This window comes from Calliphora vicina, chromosome 4 (genome assembly GCF_958450345.1).
Source record: "Calliphora vicina chromosome 4, idCalVici1.1, whole genome shotgun sequence".
Taxonomy (NCBI): Eukaryota; Metazoa; Arthropoda; class Insecta; order Diptera; family Calliphoridae; genus Calliphora; species Calliphora vicina.
In genome coordinates, this window is record NC_088783.1 from 96,993,686 (window position 1) to 97,014,992 (window position 21,307).

At 30.9% G+C, this 21,307-nt stretch overlaps 1 protein-coding gene across 1 annotated transcript in view; it reads left to right on the plus strand.

The window, feature by feature from the left end:
* Positions 1–21,307, plus strand: part of schlank — a 109,343-nt gene that overhangs the window by 45,658 nt on the left and 42,378 nt on the right. Inside the window, exon 4 of the mRNA XM_065508807.1 lies at positions 13,370–13,591. Within this exon, the coding sequence (XP_065364879.1) occupies positions 13,370–13,591 (222 nt within the window). The remainder of the gene's footprint in view (positions 1–13,369; positions 13,592–21,307) is intronic.

A 21,307-nucleotide genomic window follows, 5' to 3' on the forward strand; every position in this document is an offset into this window, starting at 1 on the left:
GTCTGCTTCGAAGTTGCGTCTTTTTAAAATGTCTGTGATTTCGAAGTTGCGTCGTTTTTGTTTCAGTTTGCGTCGCATGTTTCGAAGTTGCGTCGTTAGTGCTTCGATTTACGTCGTTAATTCGAAAATGTTTGTACAAATCTAAAACAGAAAAAGGGTATTTCCCGTTTAAATCTAGTGCAAATTCGAAGTTGTTTCTTTTTAAAATTTCTGTGACTTCGAAGTTGCGTCGTTTTTGTTTCAGTTTGCGTCGTTAATATGAAAATGTTTGTACAAATCTAAAACAGAAAAAGGGGATTACCCGTTTAGGTCTAATGGAAATACATACATACATATTTATGTTGTCTGATGGTTGCAAATTACATTTGCTGAAGTGAAGTTGAATGAATATTTTGTAGCAATGAGTCACAAAAAAAACAATTATGCATAGAACAAAAGCTTGACATTTTGAAACGTTTTAAATCAGGGGAAAGGGCTGTTGATATTGGAAGAAACCTTGAGTCAAAAAAAAAAAAACAATTATGCATAGAACAAAAGCTTGACATTTTAAAACGTTTTAAATCAGGGGAAAGGGATGTTGATATTGGAAGAAACCTTGGACTAGCCCCTTTTGTTCCAGAGACGCTTATAAAATTAAAAAATTTGCTGAAACCGCAACATCGTTACAACATAAACAGGTTACAAAAATGAGAAGTTCTTTAATGGAAAAAATGGAGTCACTTCTTAATATTTGGATAGAAGATCAAAATCAGCGAAGAATGCCATTAAGTCAAAAGGTAATTCAAAAGAAAGCACTAACTTTATTTAAAGATCTGAAAGAAGATTATCCCTTATCAAGTGCCGAAAGAGTGGAAGAATTTGATGCAAGCAGATGTTGGTTGACCATTTTAAAATCCGTGGAAATTTGCATATGATTGCATTAAAAGGAGAATCTGCTAGTGCAGATACTTCAGCTGCAGAAAAGTTCAAGCTTGAATTAAAAGCAATTATTGAAGGGTGAATATTTTGCACAAGTTTTAAACGCTGATGAAACGGGACTTTTTTGGAAGCGTTTGCCAGGAAGAACGTACATTTCATAAATCCGAAAAATCTAAAATGCTCTTGTTAGTTGACAAAAAATTCAATATTTTTTATTGAAAAATCTATTTTTTTCAGCTAAAATTATGAATCTCGGAACCAATTAAATGAAAATCAATACAAATGTATCGAAAATCGTGCTTCGTTTCGGTTTACGTCGCGTTTCTTCAGGCCCTATTAGCGACGCAAACCGGGTTAACAGCAGCAAAATTAAAATTTTACCTTAAATGCACTTGGGTCCAAAATATGGTCAAAAAATAAGTTTTTCTCGAAAATCGCAAAATTTAAATCGCAGGTAGGGAAAAACTATAGCAGGTATTGTCATACTCTTTTTTCATATTTTACTTCCTATTATGTTCTCAATAAATCCCATTGTGATGAACAAAGAATTCAGAAATTTATTTAGCAAAATTTTTAAAAAATTTAAATTGGAGTTTTGAAACTGCCGTTAAAAAAATTTAATTTTTTTGGTCATACCTGTGAATAGGTAATGTGGATGATATATTTTAAGTAAAAATATCCTTTTACTTTAATATTTCTCAAAATATGTTCATTTTGTTTTTTAACCAATTTTTGTCTTTTATAATTTATTAGAATGACAATTACGTAAACATTTCGATTATTTTAAATTGCAGAAGTAATTATTTAATGGCAAAATTTTTACAAAAACTGAAAAAATTGCATTTTCCCCTTGTAAATGCACCTCAAAACTTCAGCATCGTTGCGGCACCAGTTAATATTTTACATGACATGTTTCTACAATACATACAGTGGCTCACAGCTTATTTCGTGCATATGATTTTTTATAAAAGATTTCGTTATCTTTCTAATATATAAAAATCTCGTGTCACAATGTTAGTGTTTGAACTCCTCCGAAACGGCTTAACCGATTTTTATGAAATTTTGTATGTATGTCTGGTAGGTATGAGAATAGGTCGTAACGTATATTTCATACCGCTAGGTCATTAGGGTGACCCTATCCAGAATTTATTTTTACAATTTTTTGACCAAAAGCTTTTTTTCGCATTTTACTTATTTGGCTTTAAAAATACCCCAAATTTTCATCAACCGACCCTCACCCACCCGTTTTTTATCCGAGATATATTATTTTGTATGAGCAGTATCCAAATATCAATATTTACCTATTTTTATGAAATTTTGTATATATTTTTGGTAGGTACGACAATATTATATTTCATACCGCTAGGACATTAGGATGTCCCTATCCACCCATTTTTTTAAATATTTTTCACTCAGAATACATTCGTTATTTTTTACTTAACAGCCAAAATATTCACTAGAAATAATTTGTACGGCAGAACAACGTTTGCCGGATCAGCTAGTATTTTTATAATTATCTTACATATTAAAAAAAGAACACCGACAAATATTTGAAAATATTGTATTATTTATTGTATTAACATAAAAAAATTAAAAACAATTCATTTATTAAAAATATTTAACATAAAAACGAAATTTCAAGAAAAATAACCTCACAGCTTATTTCGTGCACATATTAAATTACTAAATTAATTTATTACAAACAATAAATTAAAACAATTTTATTCATATTTTAAAGAAAACTAATATTTTGTGGGATATCCCTTTTGTTTTAAAAATGATTTAAGTCTAGATTGCATAGAGTTAACCAGTTTTTGTGTATATTCCGTCGTTATCTTCTGCCATTCATGTTGGAGTGCATTTTTTAAGTCATGCTTATTATTTATCTGATGTTTTCTAATATTTATCGCAAGAAAACTTCACAAATTCTCAAAAACATTGAGCTGGAGTTTTAAAGATGTGGGGATAGTTACAAATAAGCCGTGTACGTACAAGTTGCGTCTAAAATCGTCTCATATAGCCAATTCCTCAGCACTTTGCAATAAATTATTTTTCAATAAGTTAAAATATTATTAGATGACAAGAGCACATACAGGAAAATTGAAATTGACCCAACAACTAGTCTTCGGAAAGGGAACAATAACTTAATTACACAATTGGGAAAAGATGGGTACATTACCAGATACGAGAAATTCAACATGACGACACAGGCGGCAGCAGCACCTGAGTTATATGGACTGCCAAAGATACACAAAGACGGAATACCACTTCGACCGATATCTGCATCCATGAAGGTACCGTGTTACAGTCTTTCGAAGTATATTGGAACAATTTTGAGGAATATTGTGTCGCCCAAATACAATATACAAAATTCAGTAGAATTAAAACGAAAACTGGAAAGCGTCTCATTGGAAAATGACGATATTATGGTCTCTTTCGACGTGGTATCATTATTCACTAATATACCGATTCACTTGGCTATAAGGAATATACTTGACAAATGGAAAACACTTAAGGAACACACGGCAATACCAAGGCAAACATTTTTGAGAATCCTTCAGTTTTGTTTAACTGATAATAACTATCTCACTTTTGACAATAAATTTTACCATCAAACATATGGTATGCCAATGGGAAACCCCCTATCGCCAACAATTGCAAATATTGTACTTGACACACTACTGGACGATGTAATTGACGAATTAAGGGCTAATAATATAGAGATTAAGTTTATCACTAAGTATGTGGATGACTTGTTTGCGATTATAAGGAAATCGGACGAAGGGAAGATATTAGAGACAATGAACGTTTATCACAATAAGATACAATTTACAATAGGACGCGAGAAGAATATGTCAATACCGTATCTGGACATCAATATCATCAAGGATAATGGAGGAATAAGGACAAATTGGTACACGAAACCCACATCTTCAGGTAGAATGGTTAACTTCAACTCTACACAACCATTGAAAATGAAGATAAGTACAGCGACGAATTTAATAAGGAGAGTATTACAGATAAGTGATGTTGAATACAGGAAAACCAATATTAATGGAATAGGAAAAATACTTACAGAGAATAGTTACCCAACATATATGACGAACAATTTAATCAACAAGGTACTAAGATATGAAAGACAGCGGAAGGATCCAAACACTGAGGAGGAAAAAGTTTTTTACAGTGTACCATTTATTCCCAAACTAACGGAGACAAGGACAATGAAGAGAATGATCACAGGGAAAACAACAACAATAGCTTACAAATCAAATATGACACTGAGGCATCTATTTACAAACAACAAAACAAAAATTGACAAACTTAAGAGTGATAATGTGGTCTATGAGATAAAATGTGACGGTAATGAAGGGGAGAGATGTAACTTGGTTTACATTGGTACGGCAAGGGGAATGTTGGGGACGAGGGTTAATGAACACAAAACAGATATTGAAAAAGGGAAAATAACGACGGCATTATCTCTGCACGTAAAGGAGTGCAATCATAAGATGGATTTTGACAATATTAGGATATTGGACAGAGAACAAAAAGAGAACAAACGATACACTCTTGGAAGCTTAAGAATACAACAAAAAATACACAATACAATGAACACGAAAGAGGACAAGGATAACACGGAACTGCAATATTCCGCTGCAATATTTAATTATTAAATCAGTTGAAGTTCTGTGATATTAGTATTAAGTTTGACTTATAGTATATGTTTGTGTTGTAATGATTATTTATTTATTTATTAATTCTGTGTCGTGAAGTTCAGTTTTTTAAATAATAAGTTAATTGACAATGTAAACAATAGAATTTCGTAAGTTGAACTGTGATATCTTAAGTTTTTCAATGATTTATAATAAGATATTTATATGTTTTTGTCGCTAGAATTCAACAATAAAAGAAAACCCCTGAAGAAGTTTGAAACAAACAAACGAAACGTTGGGTAAATAATAATAAAAATGAAAATACTTTGATTTTTATTTACACATTTGGTAACAAATGATTGACCATAAATAGCCCGTAAGATTGGAATCTTAAAAACTAAAATAGTCAACATCATTGGTCATAAATAGAAAACTAGAAAATTAACTATCGGAGGGCCCGCCGAAGAGAGGAGGTGAAACGGAGAATAACATCATGACGACAAAGATGAGTATGGAAAGTTTCTTCGAGAAAATTAGGAACAAATACAACATTCATACTAGCAGCTTACTGAAGGAATATAGCAGAGAGATGGAGAGATTGGCTGAATTGATAGAGAGAACAACATTTTTACGGGAATGCAGACACATGGGGATCATACCAACACATGTAGGAAACAGTACAAGAACATTAAAACAATTAGTTACAACAAAAACATCACGGATAGACATAGAGAAAATAGAGAGAAACTTACACGCAAAGTTATTGAACATAGAGATAAAGGATACACATACAAACACAACATATACAGGATCAGAGATCGGAAAGATTGAAAAGGAGATGAAAAATACACTTGACAAAATGGAACTTACGAAATTCAGGAACCAACAGTGGGATAAATTTTACAATATCAGATCGAGGATAAAACTTACACGTTCAATGAAGATGACGAAATTGAAACACGAGAGGTTTGAGGAACTGAACCTCGTATACAATGACGACTGGTTTATTAACCACACGAGTATAGAGTTTGAAATGGAACATAAATGGTTATTATCACTGGGGAACAAGTTTGCAATACCAGTAGATAGAAGGAATTTCACACCTATACCGCTTATAGCTGACATGGAACAATGGGTTCAGGGTATAAAAGATGATACAGAAAAGGACATAACGCGATCGAAAATGGCGAACAGAATTGCATACTTCAAAAGGAATCTTAGGAATACGGAGAAAGATAAATTTATACTGAGTATATACGAGGTCACCAGGAACTTCATTAGGAAACACGAGAAGGACATAATTATAACTACGGCAGACAAGGGGAATAAAACTGTGATATTATATAGGAGAGATTATATGGAGAAAATGTACCAATTATTAGATGACAAGAGCACATACAGGAAAATTGAAATTGACCCAACAACTAGTCTTCGGAAAGGGAACAATAACTTAATTACACAATTGGGAAAAGATGGGTACATTACCAGATACGAGAAATTCAACATGACGACACAGGCGGCAGCAGCACCTGAGTTATATGGACTGCCAAAGATACACAAAGACGGAATACCACTTCGACCGATATCTGCATCCATGAAGGTACCGTGTTACAGTCTTTCGAAGTATATTGGAACAATTTTGAGGAATATTGTGTCGCCCAAATACAATATACAAAATTCAGTAGAATTAAAACGAAAACTGGAAAGCGTCTCATTGGAAAATGACGATATTATGGTCTCTTTCGACGTGGTATCATTATTCACTAATATACCGATTCACTTGGCTATAAGGAATATACTTGACAAATGGAAAACACTTAAGGAACACACGGCAATACCAAGGCAAACATTTTTGAAAATCCTTCAGTTTTGTTTAACTGATAATAACTATCTCACTTTTGACAATAAATTTTACCATCAAACATATGGTATGCCAATGGGAAACCCCCTATCGCCAACAATTGCAAATATTGTATTTGACACACTACTGGACGATGTAATTGACGAATTAAGGGCTAATAATATAGAGATTAAGTTTATCACTAAGTATGTGGATGACTTGTTTGCGATTATAAGGAAATCGGACGAAGAGAAGATATTAAAAACAATGAACGTTTATCACAATAAGATACAATTTACAATAGAACGCGAGAAGAATATGTCAATACCGTATCTGGACATCAATATCATCAAGGATAATGGAAGAATAAGGACAAATTGGTACACAAAACCCACATCTTCAGGTAGAATGGTTAACTTCAACTCTACACAACCATTGAAAATGAAGATAAGTACAGCGACGAATTTAATAAGGAGAGTATTACAGATAAGTGATGTTGAATACAGGAAAACCAATATTAATGGAATAAGAAAAATACTTACAAAGAATAGTTACCCAACATATATGACGAACAATTTAATCAACAAGGTACTAAGATATGAAAAACAGCAGAAAAATCCAAACACTGAGGAGGAAAAAGTTTTTTACAGTGTACCATTTATTCCCAAACTAACGGAGACAAGGACAATGAAGAGAATGATCACAGAGAAAACAACAACAATAGCTTACAAATCAAATATGACACTGAGGCATCTATTTACAAACAACAAAACAAAAATTGACAAACTTAAGAGTGATAATGTGGTCTATGAGATAAAATGTGACGGTAATGAAAGGGAGAGATGTAACTTGGTTTACATTGGTACGGCAAGGAGAATGTTGGGGACGAGAGTTAATGAACACAAAACAGATATTGAAAAAGGAAAAATAACGACGGCATTATCTCTGCACGTAAAGGAGTGCAATCATAAGATGGATTTTGACAATATTAAGATATTGGACAGAGAACAAAAAGAGAACAAACGATACACTCTTGAAAGCTTAAGAATACAACAAAAAATACACAATACAATGAACACGAAAGAGGACAAGGATAACACAAAACTGCAATATTCCGCTGCAATATTTAATTATTAAATCAGTTGAAGTTCTGTGATATTAGTATTAAGTTTGACTTATAGTATATGTTTGTGTTGTAATGATTATTTATTAATTCTGTGTCGTGAAGTCCAGTTTTTTAAATAATAAGTTAATTGACAATGTAAACAATAGAATTTCGTAAGTTGAACTGTGATATCTTAAGTTTTTCAATGATTTATAATATTTTATATGTTTTTGTCGCTAGAATTCAACAATAAAAGAAAACCCCTGAAGAAGTTTGAAACAAACAAACGAAACGTTGGGTAAATAATAATAAAAATGAAAATACTTTGATTTTTATTTACACATTTGGTAACAAATGATTGACCATAAATAGCCCGTAAGATTGGAATCTTAAAAACTAAAATATACATTGTTGTCCATAGTGTCATCGATAAATACTAAATTTGAATAGAGTTTTAAAATTTATTTGGTTTTACGTTTATTGAAAATGCTTTTTTTTACATTTGTTTGTGCACTTTTTGCATTTTTTTATGTTCGTATTGTATTTGTTCACAAAACTTTTAAGTTTTAAATATTTGTTTGTTTGATTTTAACATTTGGAAATTGTATATTTATCTTTGTTGGTTTTGTTGTGATATTGATCACTGTGTAGTTGATGGGTTTTTTTGGTGTTGTTTGTTTGGTGTGTCGATTGTAAGTGTCTTCTTTTCTCCTTTTGCGTTGGGACGGGGCGTTCTTACACAGCATAAATTGTCAGTTTTAGTCGAAGTCGATCAGGTCGTTCACAATGCGAGCGATGACGACTGATCGATCTTCGACACTAACTAACCATCCAGGTCCTCTGCACTGCTACCACTCACCTTGACCTTAAAAGTATATCTATATCGTAACACCCGGTAAAGCCTCTATTATACAAGTGGCGAACACAAGTGTAAATATCACGAGAAGATATATCGCTGGCTTAACATGCAAAGGCTCTAAGTCCAGTTTTTTTAAGAAATTGATGTTTTAAATGTACAATAAGTAAAAATACATTAAAAAACAAATTGCAGTTATCTCGCTATTTGTTTTTGTTTTGTAGTGATGAGCAAAAATTTATCACAAGAAAAACATCTAAGTCCCTATAAAAAATACAGTATAACCATTTCTGTCAAATTGTTCAATGACATGTATTAAAACAAGTAAGTAAATTAGCAAAAACATTTTTCTTTTAAAATTTCAATAATTTATTTTCGGAAGAGGGTCTTATATGGGCGCTATGACTAATTATGGACCGATCGCCATGAAGGTTATTTGCATTGAATTTTATGTGTATACCAACATTTTTACTCGTTAAAGTGATTTTTAGAAGCGGACCTTATATGGGAGCTATAACTAATTAATTATAGACCGATCGGCATGAAATTAGGTGACATGATTTCCGTATATATAAAAGTTATTTAGAAATTTGTGTAGATACCTATATGAATTAATCATTTATGACGGATAGAGTATTTCGGAAGGACATTTATATGGAAGGTAGGGGAAATAATGGATCGATTTCAGCCAGTTTCAATAGGCTTCGTCCTAGGGCCTAAACTAGTATAAGTAGCACATTTTATCGAAATATCTTCAAAATTAATCGACTCATAAAGTGATTCTGAGTCTATCGGTATAAGTTAATTTTGGGCGTTACAAACATCTACACAAACGCATTATAGCTATATTCGCCTGTGGCGAATCTTATATACCCTCACCAAATTGTACTTTAAAATACAAATTGTAAATATTTTCAGGTATACAAAATTTAAATATTTTTTTTAAATAAAAAATAAATTTTTTTTCTAAATGTTTTTTTTTAAATTATTTTTATTTTTTTTTGTTTCGGCTGTGCCGAAGTTTTTTCCAAATTTTTTTTAAAAAAATTTTTTTTGTAAGAAGAATTTATGTCAAAAGAATTTTTTTGATAAAAAAAAATTCGGGTTAAAAAATATTTTTCCCGTTTTTGACCCATTGTAGGTCCAACTTGCTATAGCTTTATATACATCGTTGCAGTGGACTTTGAAATATCTATCATTAGATATCCATATTGTCTATATTAATGACTTAGTATCCAGATATAGATAAAAAATCGAGGCTGTCCCGATTTTTTACTTATATCTCAGCCATTTGTGGGCCGATGTTGTCGATTTTAATAGCAACCAAGCCGGACGAATTCCCGATATATTGATGTATGAATCATGTATGTATGTAAGTTATTTGGGGGCTACGGAAAGTTGATTTCAACATACAAACGGACATGGCTATATCGACTTCGCTATCTATAACGATCCGGAATATACAGTAGCCCAAGAAAGTCTACATACAGGAAAAATTATTATGTTACTTTAATTTAAAGCAGTTTTTTTAGTTTTTTTTTTAATGAGATATATAATAATAAATGTCTTATGTCGATTTTAGCAAAAAAAAAAAAATTCAAATAACGCCCAAAAGTTCACCGTTATTAGAGTTATTGGTGGTCGGGACTATTAAGTTTTGGCTTTAATGCCAAAAAAACCCAAAAAATATTTCGTTATTTGACTCAGAATCAAAAAATTTAATAACGGTGAAATTTTGGAAGTGATAGGAAATGTTGCTAAACCTGACTTAAGTGATGTTGTTTTAATTTTTTTTAGTGTGATTTTATTTTTTTAACGAATATATTTCACTACTTTTTACTTACAAATACAGCTTTCAACGAAAGAAATTTAATTTGAATTCCTGTATGTAGACTTTATTGGGCTACTGTATACTTTGTGAGGTCGCAAAAGAAATCTAGAAATTACAAACGGAATGACAAACTTATATACAGTAGCCCAATAAAGTCTACATACAGTAATTCAAATAAATGTTTTATATTGAAAGCTGTATTTGTAAGTTAAAAGTAATGAAATATATTTGTTAAAAAAATAAATTCATGCTAAAAAACATTAAAACTACATCACTTAAGTCGGGTTTAGCAACATTTCTTATCAAGTCCAAAATTTCACCTTTATTAGAATTTTTGATTCTGAGTCAAATAACGATTTTTTTTGGGTTTTTTGTGCTTTAATGTTCAAAATATTTTGAAACTTAAAAGCCACCTCCCACAAAAAAGTAAACGTGACCTAAAATAAAATGTTCGTTATTTTACTCAGAATCAATAACTCTAATAACGGTGAACTTTTGCGTGTTATTTGATTTTTTTTTTTGCTAAAATCGACATAAAACGTGTATTATTATATATTTCATTAAAAAAGAACTAAAAAAAAGCTTTAAATTAAAGTAACACAATTATTTTTCCTGTAGTCTTTATTGGGCTACTGTATATATACCCTTGCCACTCATGGTGAAGGGTATAAAAAGTACAATACTTTAATTGTAGTAAATAAGAAATGAAAGACAAGATCTAAGAAAAAGACCTAAGTCCGTCAAAAAATACAAACTAAGCAATAGAAAAAGCTCTAAGTCCAAAAAAGCTTTTATCTCGGCAAATACTTATTTTATCATTTTGCTTATATGCACATAGTAAACAAAGAAAAATAGAAAAAAAATTGCGTTTACAGAATTCAAAAATGTTTACGCAAAAAAAAGTTTGAATATTTTTTTGTCTCTCCTGTAAAATTTTAAAATATGGACTTAGAGCCTTTGCATGTTAAGCCAGCGTTATGTCATAATTAGGGGCGGATTTTCATGCATTTATTATTGGATAATAGGCGCCTAAAGCATGCACTAAAAAAATCAAAATATGACCTAAAAATTAAAAAATATGCACGTATATTTTTGTGCAGAAACATAAAATAATTAACTAGGGATCGCGCAATGTCCCAAAAAAACACAACAGTGTTCCCAGCAGTTATGACTCTTTAAATTATATCAGGAAAAAAATATAATTGTTCTTCTGAGAAAACGATGGATATTTTAATTATAATATCTTGGTATGAATACTTGTTTTATGCCATAATCTTTAGAGCTTCATTTTGCGACCTGCCTTTTAAAATCATCAAATCACCAACCCTCATTTTCATCTCGTAATAACTCAGCAGTTAAGCAAGTAGTAAACCTTATAGATTATCACTAATGTCTGATCACTTGGCTGACTCCAATTTATATATTTTGGGTAATTTGTATGTTCTATTTGTAACGCAGAGAGAAGTCAACAAAAATCTAGCGTAAAGACAATTGTAACTTAAGTGTATCAAAGTAATCTATACTGTAGTCACTTTAAACGATCTTATCGAAACTGTAAATGAGGAGCGGCAGAACAAAAGGTACTTTTTTGCTCATTTAAAATTTTTGGGAAATTAAATTTTATTTTTTGTTAAAAAATAAAGTAAAAAAGTACGTTTTGTTAAAAACGATAATATTTTGAATGAATGTTTTTAATCCTGATCTAATATATAAACAAATTACACATTGAAATTAAATATAGTATTTTTCTCGTTTTATACTAGTGTTGTACGTTTTTGTTAAGGGCCAGTTTTTTTAGAACCCATTTACTTAGTAAAAATTTTGCTAAGACCCCTTTCACACTAGGCAATTTAGTTGCGCAAGTCTCTTGCCCAACAACAAAACAGCATGCATAATTTTCTTCTCCTTAACCCGACATTACCTCTGGCATCAACAAACACAAGAGACTTGCGCAACTAAATGGCCTAGTGTGAAAGGGGTGTAACTGGATTGTTTCTAGAATATTTCAACCCAAGTATTATAAAAATACCAAAAACCCAATTTTTCAAAAAATGCGAAAAAGTACATTTTGTTCTGCGGCTCCTCAAATACATACGAATATTTTCGATACATTTAATGATTTTTTTACTTAAAAAAACTCTAGACTTTTTTGAAACAAAATGTTTTGGTATGATAATTTTCAATTGTTGATAGAGAAATGAAGAACTTAATGCAAATTTTCCGGTGTCGAAAGAAGTTAGTCGATAACATTTGATGATATTTCTATAACAAATTCGACTAAAAAAAATGCCCATTGACGACAAAAAATTATATTTTTATAAAAAACTTTGATAATATGCATATAAATATGCATTTTGAAGTAAAATATAAAATAATATGCATTATCAATAAAATATGCACCAACAAATCGATGCCATTTTACAGCAAAATGTGCGATTTGGATGGATAATTAGTCTACATTGTATTTGGACGTTCGAGAAAAATCTTGTTTTCGCATATAAATCCGCCCCCTAGTCATAACAGCAATGGAATACACTATTGCCCCAATATCTTGACAAGATGAGTAACCTTTAGTTAATACACTCCTTTAAAGTCGTGAACCCCTTTGTAAATGTGCGAAAGGAACATGCGTATCCACAAAGGAGATTTAGACCACAGAGTGTATGTAAGCCCTCGCATCGCTACAAGATAGTTACTCATGGTCCTATAACACAATTTATAAAAAGTTCAACCATGTATCAACCTCTTTTCTATGTAAATAATCAATTTAGTTCATTTGTCAAAAAATTGTGTTTCTCTATGGGTTAATGAAATGTTCTTAGAGTAATATAGAGACGAGACGGAATTGTCAAAAACCTAAGTCTGTTGTCAAAAACCTATCTCTTGCAACAACAAAATACATGCTAGACAATGTATTTTGTTGTTGTATCAGAAATATTATTTGTTGTATTTTTGTCGGAGTGTCTCGTCTCTATGTATAATTCTCTATGGAAATGTTATTCACCTTATATGTATATGAGAATTACTTTAATTAAATTGAACTTGATTAAAAATGATTTCTTTTAAGAACGAAGGTCTATTTTTTTTGTAATATTGATATGTAAATTTAATTTGCTATTAATAAATAAATATAAATGATTTCTTTTAATTAATTTTTCTTTTATTTCAGTCAGTTTCCAGTGATATTTGGTGGTACTATATGATATCAATGGCATTTTATTGGTCACTTACTGTTACTCAATTTGTTGATGTAAAACGGAAAGATTTTTGGCAAATGTTTATTCACCACATGGTTACGCTTCTTCTTATGTCATTAAGTTGGATTTGTAACTTACATCGCGTTGGATCTTTAGTGCTAGTGATCCATGATTGTGCTGATATTTTCTTGGAGGTAAGTAATTTTAAATATTGTATTCCATACACATACATATCACTCATTCAGTGCAAGCACTTTTGTGTAGTGTGCAAATTTATAACAAGAAGTAGCTTACTTCACTAATTTGAAGATCATAATAGGCATTTTCTATCAGAATAGTCAAAAAATTAAAAATATTCATGAAGTATATAAAAAAAATATATGTGGCATTTCATATCAAGTGAACCAACTTTTGAAATCGATGTCTTCCGATCGGGATGAAATTTGCACCAAGGTTAGTTCTATTGGACTCAGACACAATTTTTCAACAAGATCGGTCGAGAACTCTCTGAGTTAGAGGGTCAAAATATTATTTTTCGAAAGATTGAAGAAATAGCTATCTGTGCTATTTGGGACACATTTTGCTAAGAACAATAGGTAATAAGATACATGGATAAGAAAAAACACCTGCTTGGCCAAAATGTAACTCAGAGAGTTCTCGACCGATCTTGTTGAAAAATTGTGTCTGAGTTACTATTAGGGTATTCAATCGATTAGCCGTTAATCGGTTAACCGATTAATTTTGGACGGTTAACTGTTCGAATAATTTAAAATTACCGATTTTCGAATAACAAATAAACCGATTAATTTGTGTCGATTAACCGATTAACCGAAATTCCTTTTTTTTTTGCACTTTAACATATTTTTTTGTATTTATTTTTCAGTTTCAATTCAAATACAAATTTTAAATTACATATTTCTCAAACATCCAAGAAACATGTTTAGTGAGTATAACAACTGACATATTTAATGTACATGTATTTAAAACTTTGTATGTACATGTATAAACATTTTTTGAAATGAGTTTGTTATCAGAACTTATTGAAACTATTAAAAGTATGTATACAAAATCCAAAACAATTGAAAAAGTACTCCAGTAGTATAATGGAGATTTCATATGCTTAGAAAAAACTATAAAAAGAAATGAGATCTTGGATATTCTTTATTATGCTTTCGATACAATCAGCGATAGAGTTTTTTCCAAGTCAAGTTTTATTAAATTTAAAGAAAAGAATCGTTTAAAAGGAAAACATTTAAATTATATTATTGTTTTAAAAGATTATTTCAGAAGATCTCACTAAAACCCTAAAAAAGTCACATGTGCACACGAAAAGGATCTCAAATACCATATTCGCTATTATTTTTTGGTTGAATTTTTATGTTTTGTTTGTTTTTTATGTTTATGTACACAAAATGCGTTGCTGTATTTTCAATTTAAAATTAAAATAGAAATTATTCGGTTAATCGAATAATTTTAAATTAACCGATTATTAACCGAATAAATCCAAACCCCGATTAATTATTTGCTCGATTAACCGATTAAACCAGAAACCCGATTAATTGAATACCCTAGTTACTATCCAATATAACTAATATTGGTGCAAATTTCATCCCGATCGGAAGACATTGACATGAAATGCCCCATATACAAAAGTACTCTCATTTTTATTAATGTTCTTAGTAGTGCTCTTAGCTCTTTTATAGACTGTGAAGTTTAGAAAAGGTTAATTTTTCTCAGAAGCCCAAATTCTTAAATTTTAATGAAGTGTTTTGTACGTATGAAACGACAGACTCAACAATACTACAACTGACCGTTGACTATTCAAAAATATATACGCACAAAGCTTAAATACAAGGCGAATTCATATAAGGTGGTGTCAGTTCTACAAAAACAACGATTGGTCTTAACAAATGTCAAAAAACCAAAATGAAAAATTAAACAAATAAGTATTTAAACTTAATATAGTGTAGATAATTGAATAGTGTAAACAATAATATTTTTGTTATTAAGCTTAGATTATGTAGATATTTAAATATTAAAACAAGCTTTGACAGTTGTTAGAACCAAAAAGCGAAAAAAAAACCAAAAAGCTAAAGGCTGGGTTAGCCGACCGTTGATGGAATGTAACCGTAATGTTGACTTAACGTAACACTTTAGTGCGATTATAGAACATTAAAAACGTGTCATATGTGACTTGGCATTCAGCTATGGGGAACAGCCTCCTCATCTAACGTTGAAAAATTGCAAAGAAAGCAGTCAGCACTGTTAAGGACAATAACAGGTGCCCCATGATATATTCGCAATAGTAATATCCATAGGGATCTCAATGTCCCCATAATACGCGAGGGGATCAAACTCTCCAGTCTAAAATACATTTCAAAACTAATGGATCATCCAAACCCCTTGCCAGGGAGTTGCTGTCATTTGATGGTCATAGACGACTGAGGCGATTGGAAACACTGGATCTGGCCAGATAATCATTTAACGAGCACTCATGTTGGACATTGCAGCGGCAATAACAACTTTAGGCTAAGATTTGAATACTTATTGTAAATTTCTAAAAAGAAGATTCAATAAAGAAAAAAAAAAATATTTAAATATTTTTCAGTCGGTCAATTTGTTTTTTTACAACAAATAATTTTTCTTTTTATCCGCCAGTTTATAGACGGAACTATATTTGCTGTAAACACTCATTGGCCTGTACCAATAAAATTAATTATTCGTCGTTCATTTTAAAAAGGCAAATTTAAAGCGTTTTGTTTAATTTTAAGTTTTTCTTGAATATTTTGCGCTTGTCGCTGATTGAAATTGTCAAAATTTAAACAGCTGTTTGAAAGTGTTTTCCGACTTTACATTTTTAACGGGTTTGGAAATAGAACTGATTACGCTTTAAAATGACGTGCATTTTTTGATAAATTTTTAAGTTAAAAGTATTGTTTTTGTTAAGAATATCTAAAATTTATCAACTTTTTTGATTTTAGTCGCTTTTCAGTGCTTATTTTGATATGGAAGCTTATAAAAATTTATAACAATGTATAAATTTAGTTCCTAATAAAATATGGTTTTAATTATTCAAATCGGATGAAAATTCTAAAAGTTATTCAACTTTTAATTAACACCATTTTTAGTATTTTCTCCCCCAGCGCATATAAATAAAAATAAACAAAAAACTGTAGAAAAAAAAAATATTTGTAAAATTTTGAATTTACAAGGTAAATATTTTCGAACTTTTTTCAAAAAATTTTAATAACTTTTGCAAATATAAATAAGGCAAATAAGGTGCTAGTCAGAAACTTCAACATAGAAATGAGTTTGAAAGTGAGGGGTCTGCTTGACCTCACATCAGTTATATTGTAAAAAAAATATACAAACAAAATTTAAAAAAAAGCACTCGTTTCTATTATATTTTCCAACACTGTATGTACCAAATTTAATCGAAATCAAACCAATTCTTTTTTAAAGCTGCTTGTATATTTTCTTCACTTTTATATATATGCTTTTTCTTCTTCTGTATAAATGTAGTAATAATTCAAAGCACCGAATCCAACAATTTAAAGTTGTACATGTTACTTTTCTCTGAAACCGATTTCACACAAAAAAAGCTTTATAGCCCTACCAAACTACTCAATCTTTTACACTAATCATCCTGACAACACAGCGCATGGGGGTACAGCTATAATAATAAGAAAATCCATTAAATGCACTGAATTACAGAATTTTATAAAAGATTATATTCAAGCCACTTCCATTTTAATAGAAGACATACACGGTCCATTTGTATTATCTGCAGTCTACTGACCGCCGAAACATAGTAACACAAAAATTGAATATCTTGAACTCTTTAAATCACTTGGGAATCGGTTTATAGTGGGCGGAGATTTTAACTCCAAAAATACAGTTTGGGGATCTCGATTAACACTGTCGAAAGGAAAAAATTTACTAGAGGCAATATAGTGCTACTTAAATACCAAACCAATGTACAGCTTTACAATCAAAATAAATTTATATACAACAAGAAAACCTACTGGGAATGTTTTAGGGAAATCTTAGAGACAAAACTCGACACAAATATATCGCTAAAAACCGAAGAAGAATTGGATAATTCTATAGCTTTTTTTCAATGATACGCTTATAAACGCGGCTAGTTATCCAGAACACACACATCAGATAAATTCAGTATCCCACCTCACAAGAGAAAATAAAAGCTAAACGAAAATTAAGAAAAATATGGCAAACTACAAGGTCAATGCAGGATAATACCCACCTTAATAGGCTCACATAAGATCTCAAAAACTTGCTAAAGAAGGACAAAGAAGATAAACTCCAAAGATATCTTACTAACCTTGGCTCTTCAGCTACAACAAATTACTCACTCTGGAAAGCAACCAAAAAAATAAATAATGGAATTTTACATCAGCCGCCGAACCAAAAACCAGATCTTACATGGGTCCGCACAAATGATGCTAATGTTCTTGATGATCATTTTTCTTAAACCTTTACAAACCCAATCGACGAAAAGGACACAACTCTTCAAAGTTTTTTAAACACCAATTCCAACTCTCATATCAGAAGAATTTCAATTAATGAAATTTAAAAAAATCATAAAAAAGAATAAAAAAAATAATAAATCTCTCACCGGAAAACTCCTAAAATAATTGCCAAATAATGTCCTAGTCTATTTAAGAAATTTATTTAATTCAATTATAGATATTAAATATTTCCCAAAAGTATGGAAAGTCGCTGATATAATCGCTATTCCTAAACATCTTACAGGCCAATTAGCCTCCTGTCACTGCTGTCAAAGATCTTCGAAAAACTCTTCTTTGAACGTATTGAACCTATTCTTTTATAAAAACAAATCATCCCCAAACAGCAATTTGGAGTATGGCACAAAAGTCTTCTTCATAAACTAAAAAATCAATTACCAAAATATTTCTTCTTAATACTACAAAGCTATTTACAAAACGGAAGATTCTATGATAAATATAAAGACGAGAATTCAAAAATACTTTCTATAAAAGCTGGAGTACATCAGATATTCCAACTCCTACAACAAATAACAATATGATAGCAACTTTTGCTGACGACACTGTTCTACTATCATCATACGTAAACATCAAATGGACTATGCAAAACCTAAAACAACTGCTCAATAATACAATAAATTGGTTCCGTAGTTGGGGAATTCAAGTAAACAGTGATAAAATAGTTCAAGTAATCTACTCAAATAGAAAAATAACAAACTTTCAACCTATTCAAATAAATACTTTACCAATTCTTTTGGATATAAAGGCGAAATATCTTGGCATTATAATTGATCACATCATTCGAAAGAAAAAAGAAATAAACAACAGGTTTAGACAATCATTTTGGCTGTTAGGGAGAGAATCTAAATTAACAACTCAAAACAAACTGCTTATATACAACACAATTATAGCGCCAATTTGAAAGTACTGCGTAGAAATATGGGGTACAGCTAGCACAACAAGCTTAATAATTATTCAACGAGTTCAATCTAAAATATTGCGAACTAGTGTCAATGCGGAATGGTATATTAGAAATGAGGACATACATGAGTCAAATCAGTAAAAGAAATTATTCGTATAAGCAGCATTAAACATACAACACGTTTAACACAACATTCCAACATGGAACTCAGGTAGTTGCCGGCAAACGAAACCCTGGCACCCAGAAAACTTAAACGGTATACACCTTCTGAACTAGCTGAGGGATACTAGGGGAGACAAATGCTGTGTAAAATCAAAAAATTTATATATCACTTATCAATCTAACATTCGTGTTCATGTCTGAATGGATGGTATGGATGGTTTGCCCATCTCTGTCCTGTTGGGGGATGATGTTGCCATCAACAATTTGAATTGACTGCCAACTATAAAGCGCTGCTATGATATATATTTAGCTTTAAGTTAATTTTTTCGTTAAGTCTTACTTTAACTTTATATTTAGTTTTTGCGAGCCAATCGTTGCTTGGCCTTTAAAAAGTAAAGTTGATTTTTGGTAATTCTTTTGGTTTTGTATCAAGCCCTTTTTAATTCGCTTTTTAATAAAACAACCATTTTGTACAAACAACAATAGGTGAAAAAAATCAAAGGAAAGTGTTTTAATTTTTCAATAAAACAAAACAAAATTACTTTGTATAAAACAACCCCTTTCTTTTTATTTAAATAAACCAAGTTGTTTGGAAACTTGGTGGAGAAATTTGCAGGTCCCACAAAACTCGTACACACTTGGTGGATTAACAATTCGATTTAAGTTATCTTATGTACTGATTTAAGATAATTAACACTCCACCTCTGTAAATTAAATTACTTATTGTCATTTTGTTGACAGGTGCAATATAAAGGGAAATTAAAAAAAAATTGTTGATGAACAATTGATTGAGATTGTTGATTTTATTACATCCAAACGATTGTATTGTGTTGTTGTTGTAGCAGAGTTGACAGCCCTAGGCCGAGTGAAAACGTGTCAATCCGGGTGCGTAGAACCGGCTGTCGTGGGAATGATTACATTGTGTTGCTGCTTGATGCTGTTCTGTTGTTGCATACTTGCTGGACGAGTAACAGTTACTGAGTTTGTTGATGCTTTTTATTAATTATGCCTGCTACCAGGGATGGCAAATGGAATTTAAAAATTGTACCAATCAGCATCAGAAATTGTACTTTTTCGACAGTAATTGTAGCAAAACTAGGGTTTTAAGACGAAACAAATTTCGGGATTTTTTAAAGTTCAAATGAATTTTTGTCGCCCATCTAATATTTTTTAAGCCACAGCAGAAAAATTCTGTTATTAAGAATTAATCATTCGATTAGCAACAAATTAGGTTAAAACAACCAAAACAGTCTGTGTGACAAATACAGATAAAACTTTATTTAAAACAATAAAATTTCGATTCAATACAAATTGAAGTTTTAAGTCCCAACATTACACAGAAAATAATGGCAATAATAATGTATTAAATTGGTTTATATACTTTTTTGAGAAACACTTAGAACTACGAGTTTGACAAGACTGTTCAAATGCCGCTATTGATTATTTATTTCAAAAACTTTTGTATTGTTATAACTTTCATTATTTAAAAAAATAATTATTACATTTATTTATTTGTTAATATTTTGATAGAGAACATAAATTCGTAAATTGGTTTTAATATATTAACTGTGAAATAAACTCTCAAATTGTACCAAATGAGTCATTGGTGTACCATTGTACTTTTACAACCTTCTCTAAGGTTGTTAAATGTGGACTATGCAAGAGTACTCTTGGAAAATTTCAGTGTGGTATTCAATGTAATAGTTGTGAAATTTTGGTTCACATGACTTGTGCTAAAGTGTCTGAGAAACATCTGCACCACTTGTTGACTGAAAGACCAGACTCATTTTCTTTCAATTGCACTATTGTTATAGCGGTGGCAAAAATGATGAAAGACAGCTTTGATAATTTTGTTGTAACTAGTCGAGAGAACCGTGATGATTATTTTAAGGCTGACATTGTGAAGATTCTAAGTGATTTTAAGAATGAGGTGTCAAATTGCGTAAAGGAGATGAAAGCTGATATTCTGGCATGTAGTAAATTAATGAACAATATTGACTCATCCACTATTTCCAAATTTGTTGCTTAAGAATCTGCTTAATCGGGGTGATGTTATAATAAGTGGCCTCCACTCCGGCTTGAGTGACTTAACTTCTGTGGTGGTAACTTTATGTTCCATTTATAACATTGACCAAGCCGTGGTTTTAACCTTATATGCTATTTTAACAGTAAGAGGCAAATTCTAGCAAAGTTAAATAAATTGTTTAACGTGATAGTGTTATGAAATAATATTTTAAGAAGCGAACACTTAAAGTGAATGATATTATTGGAAGTGAAATTGACAGCCGTGTCTACTACTC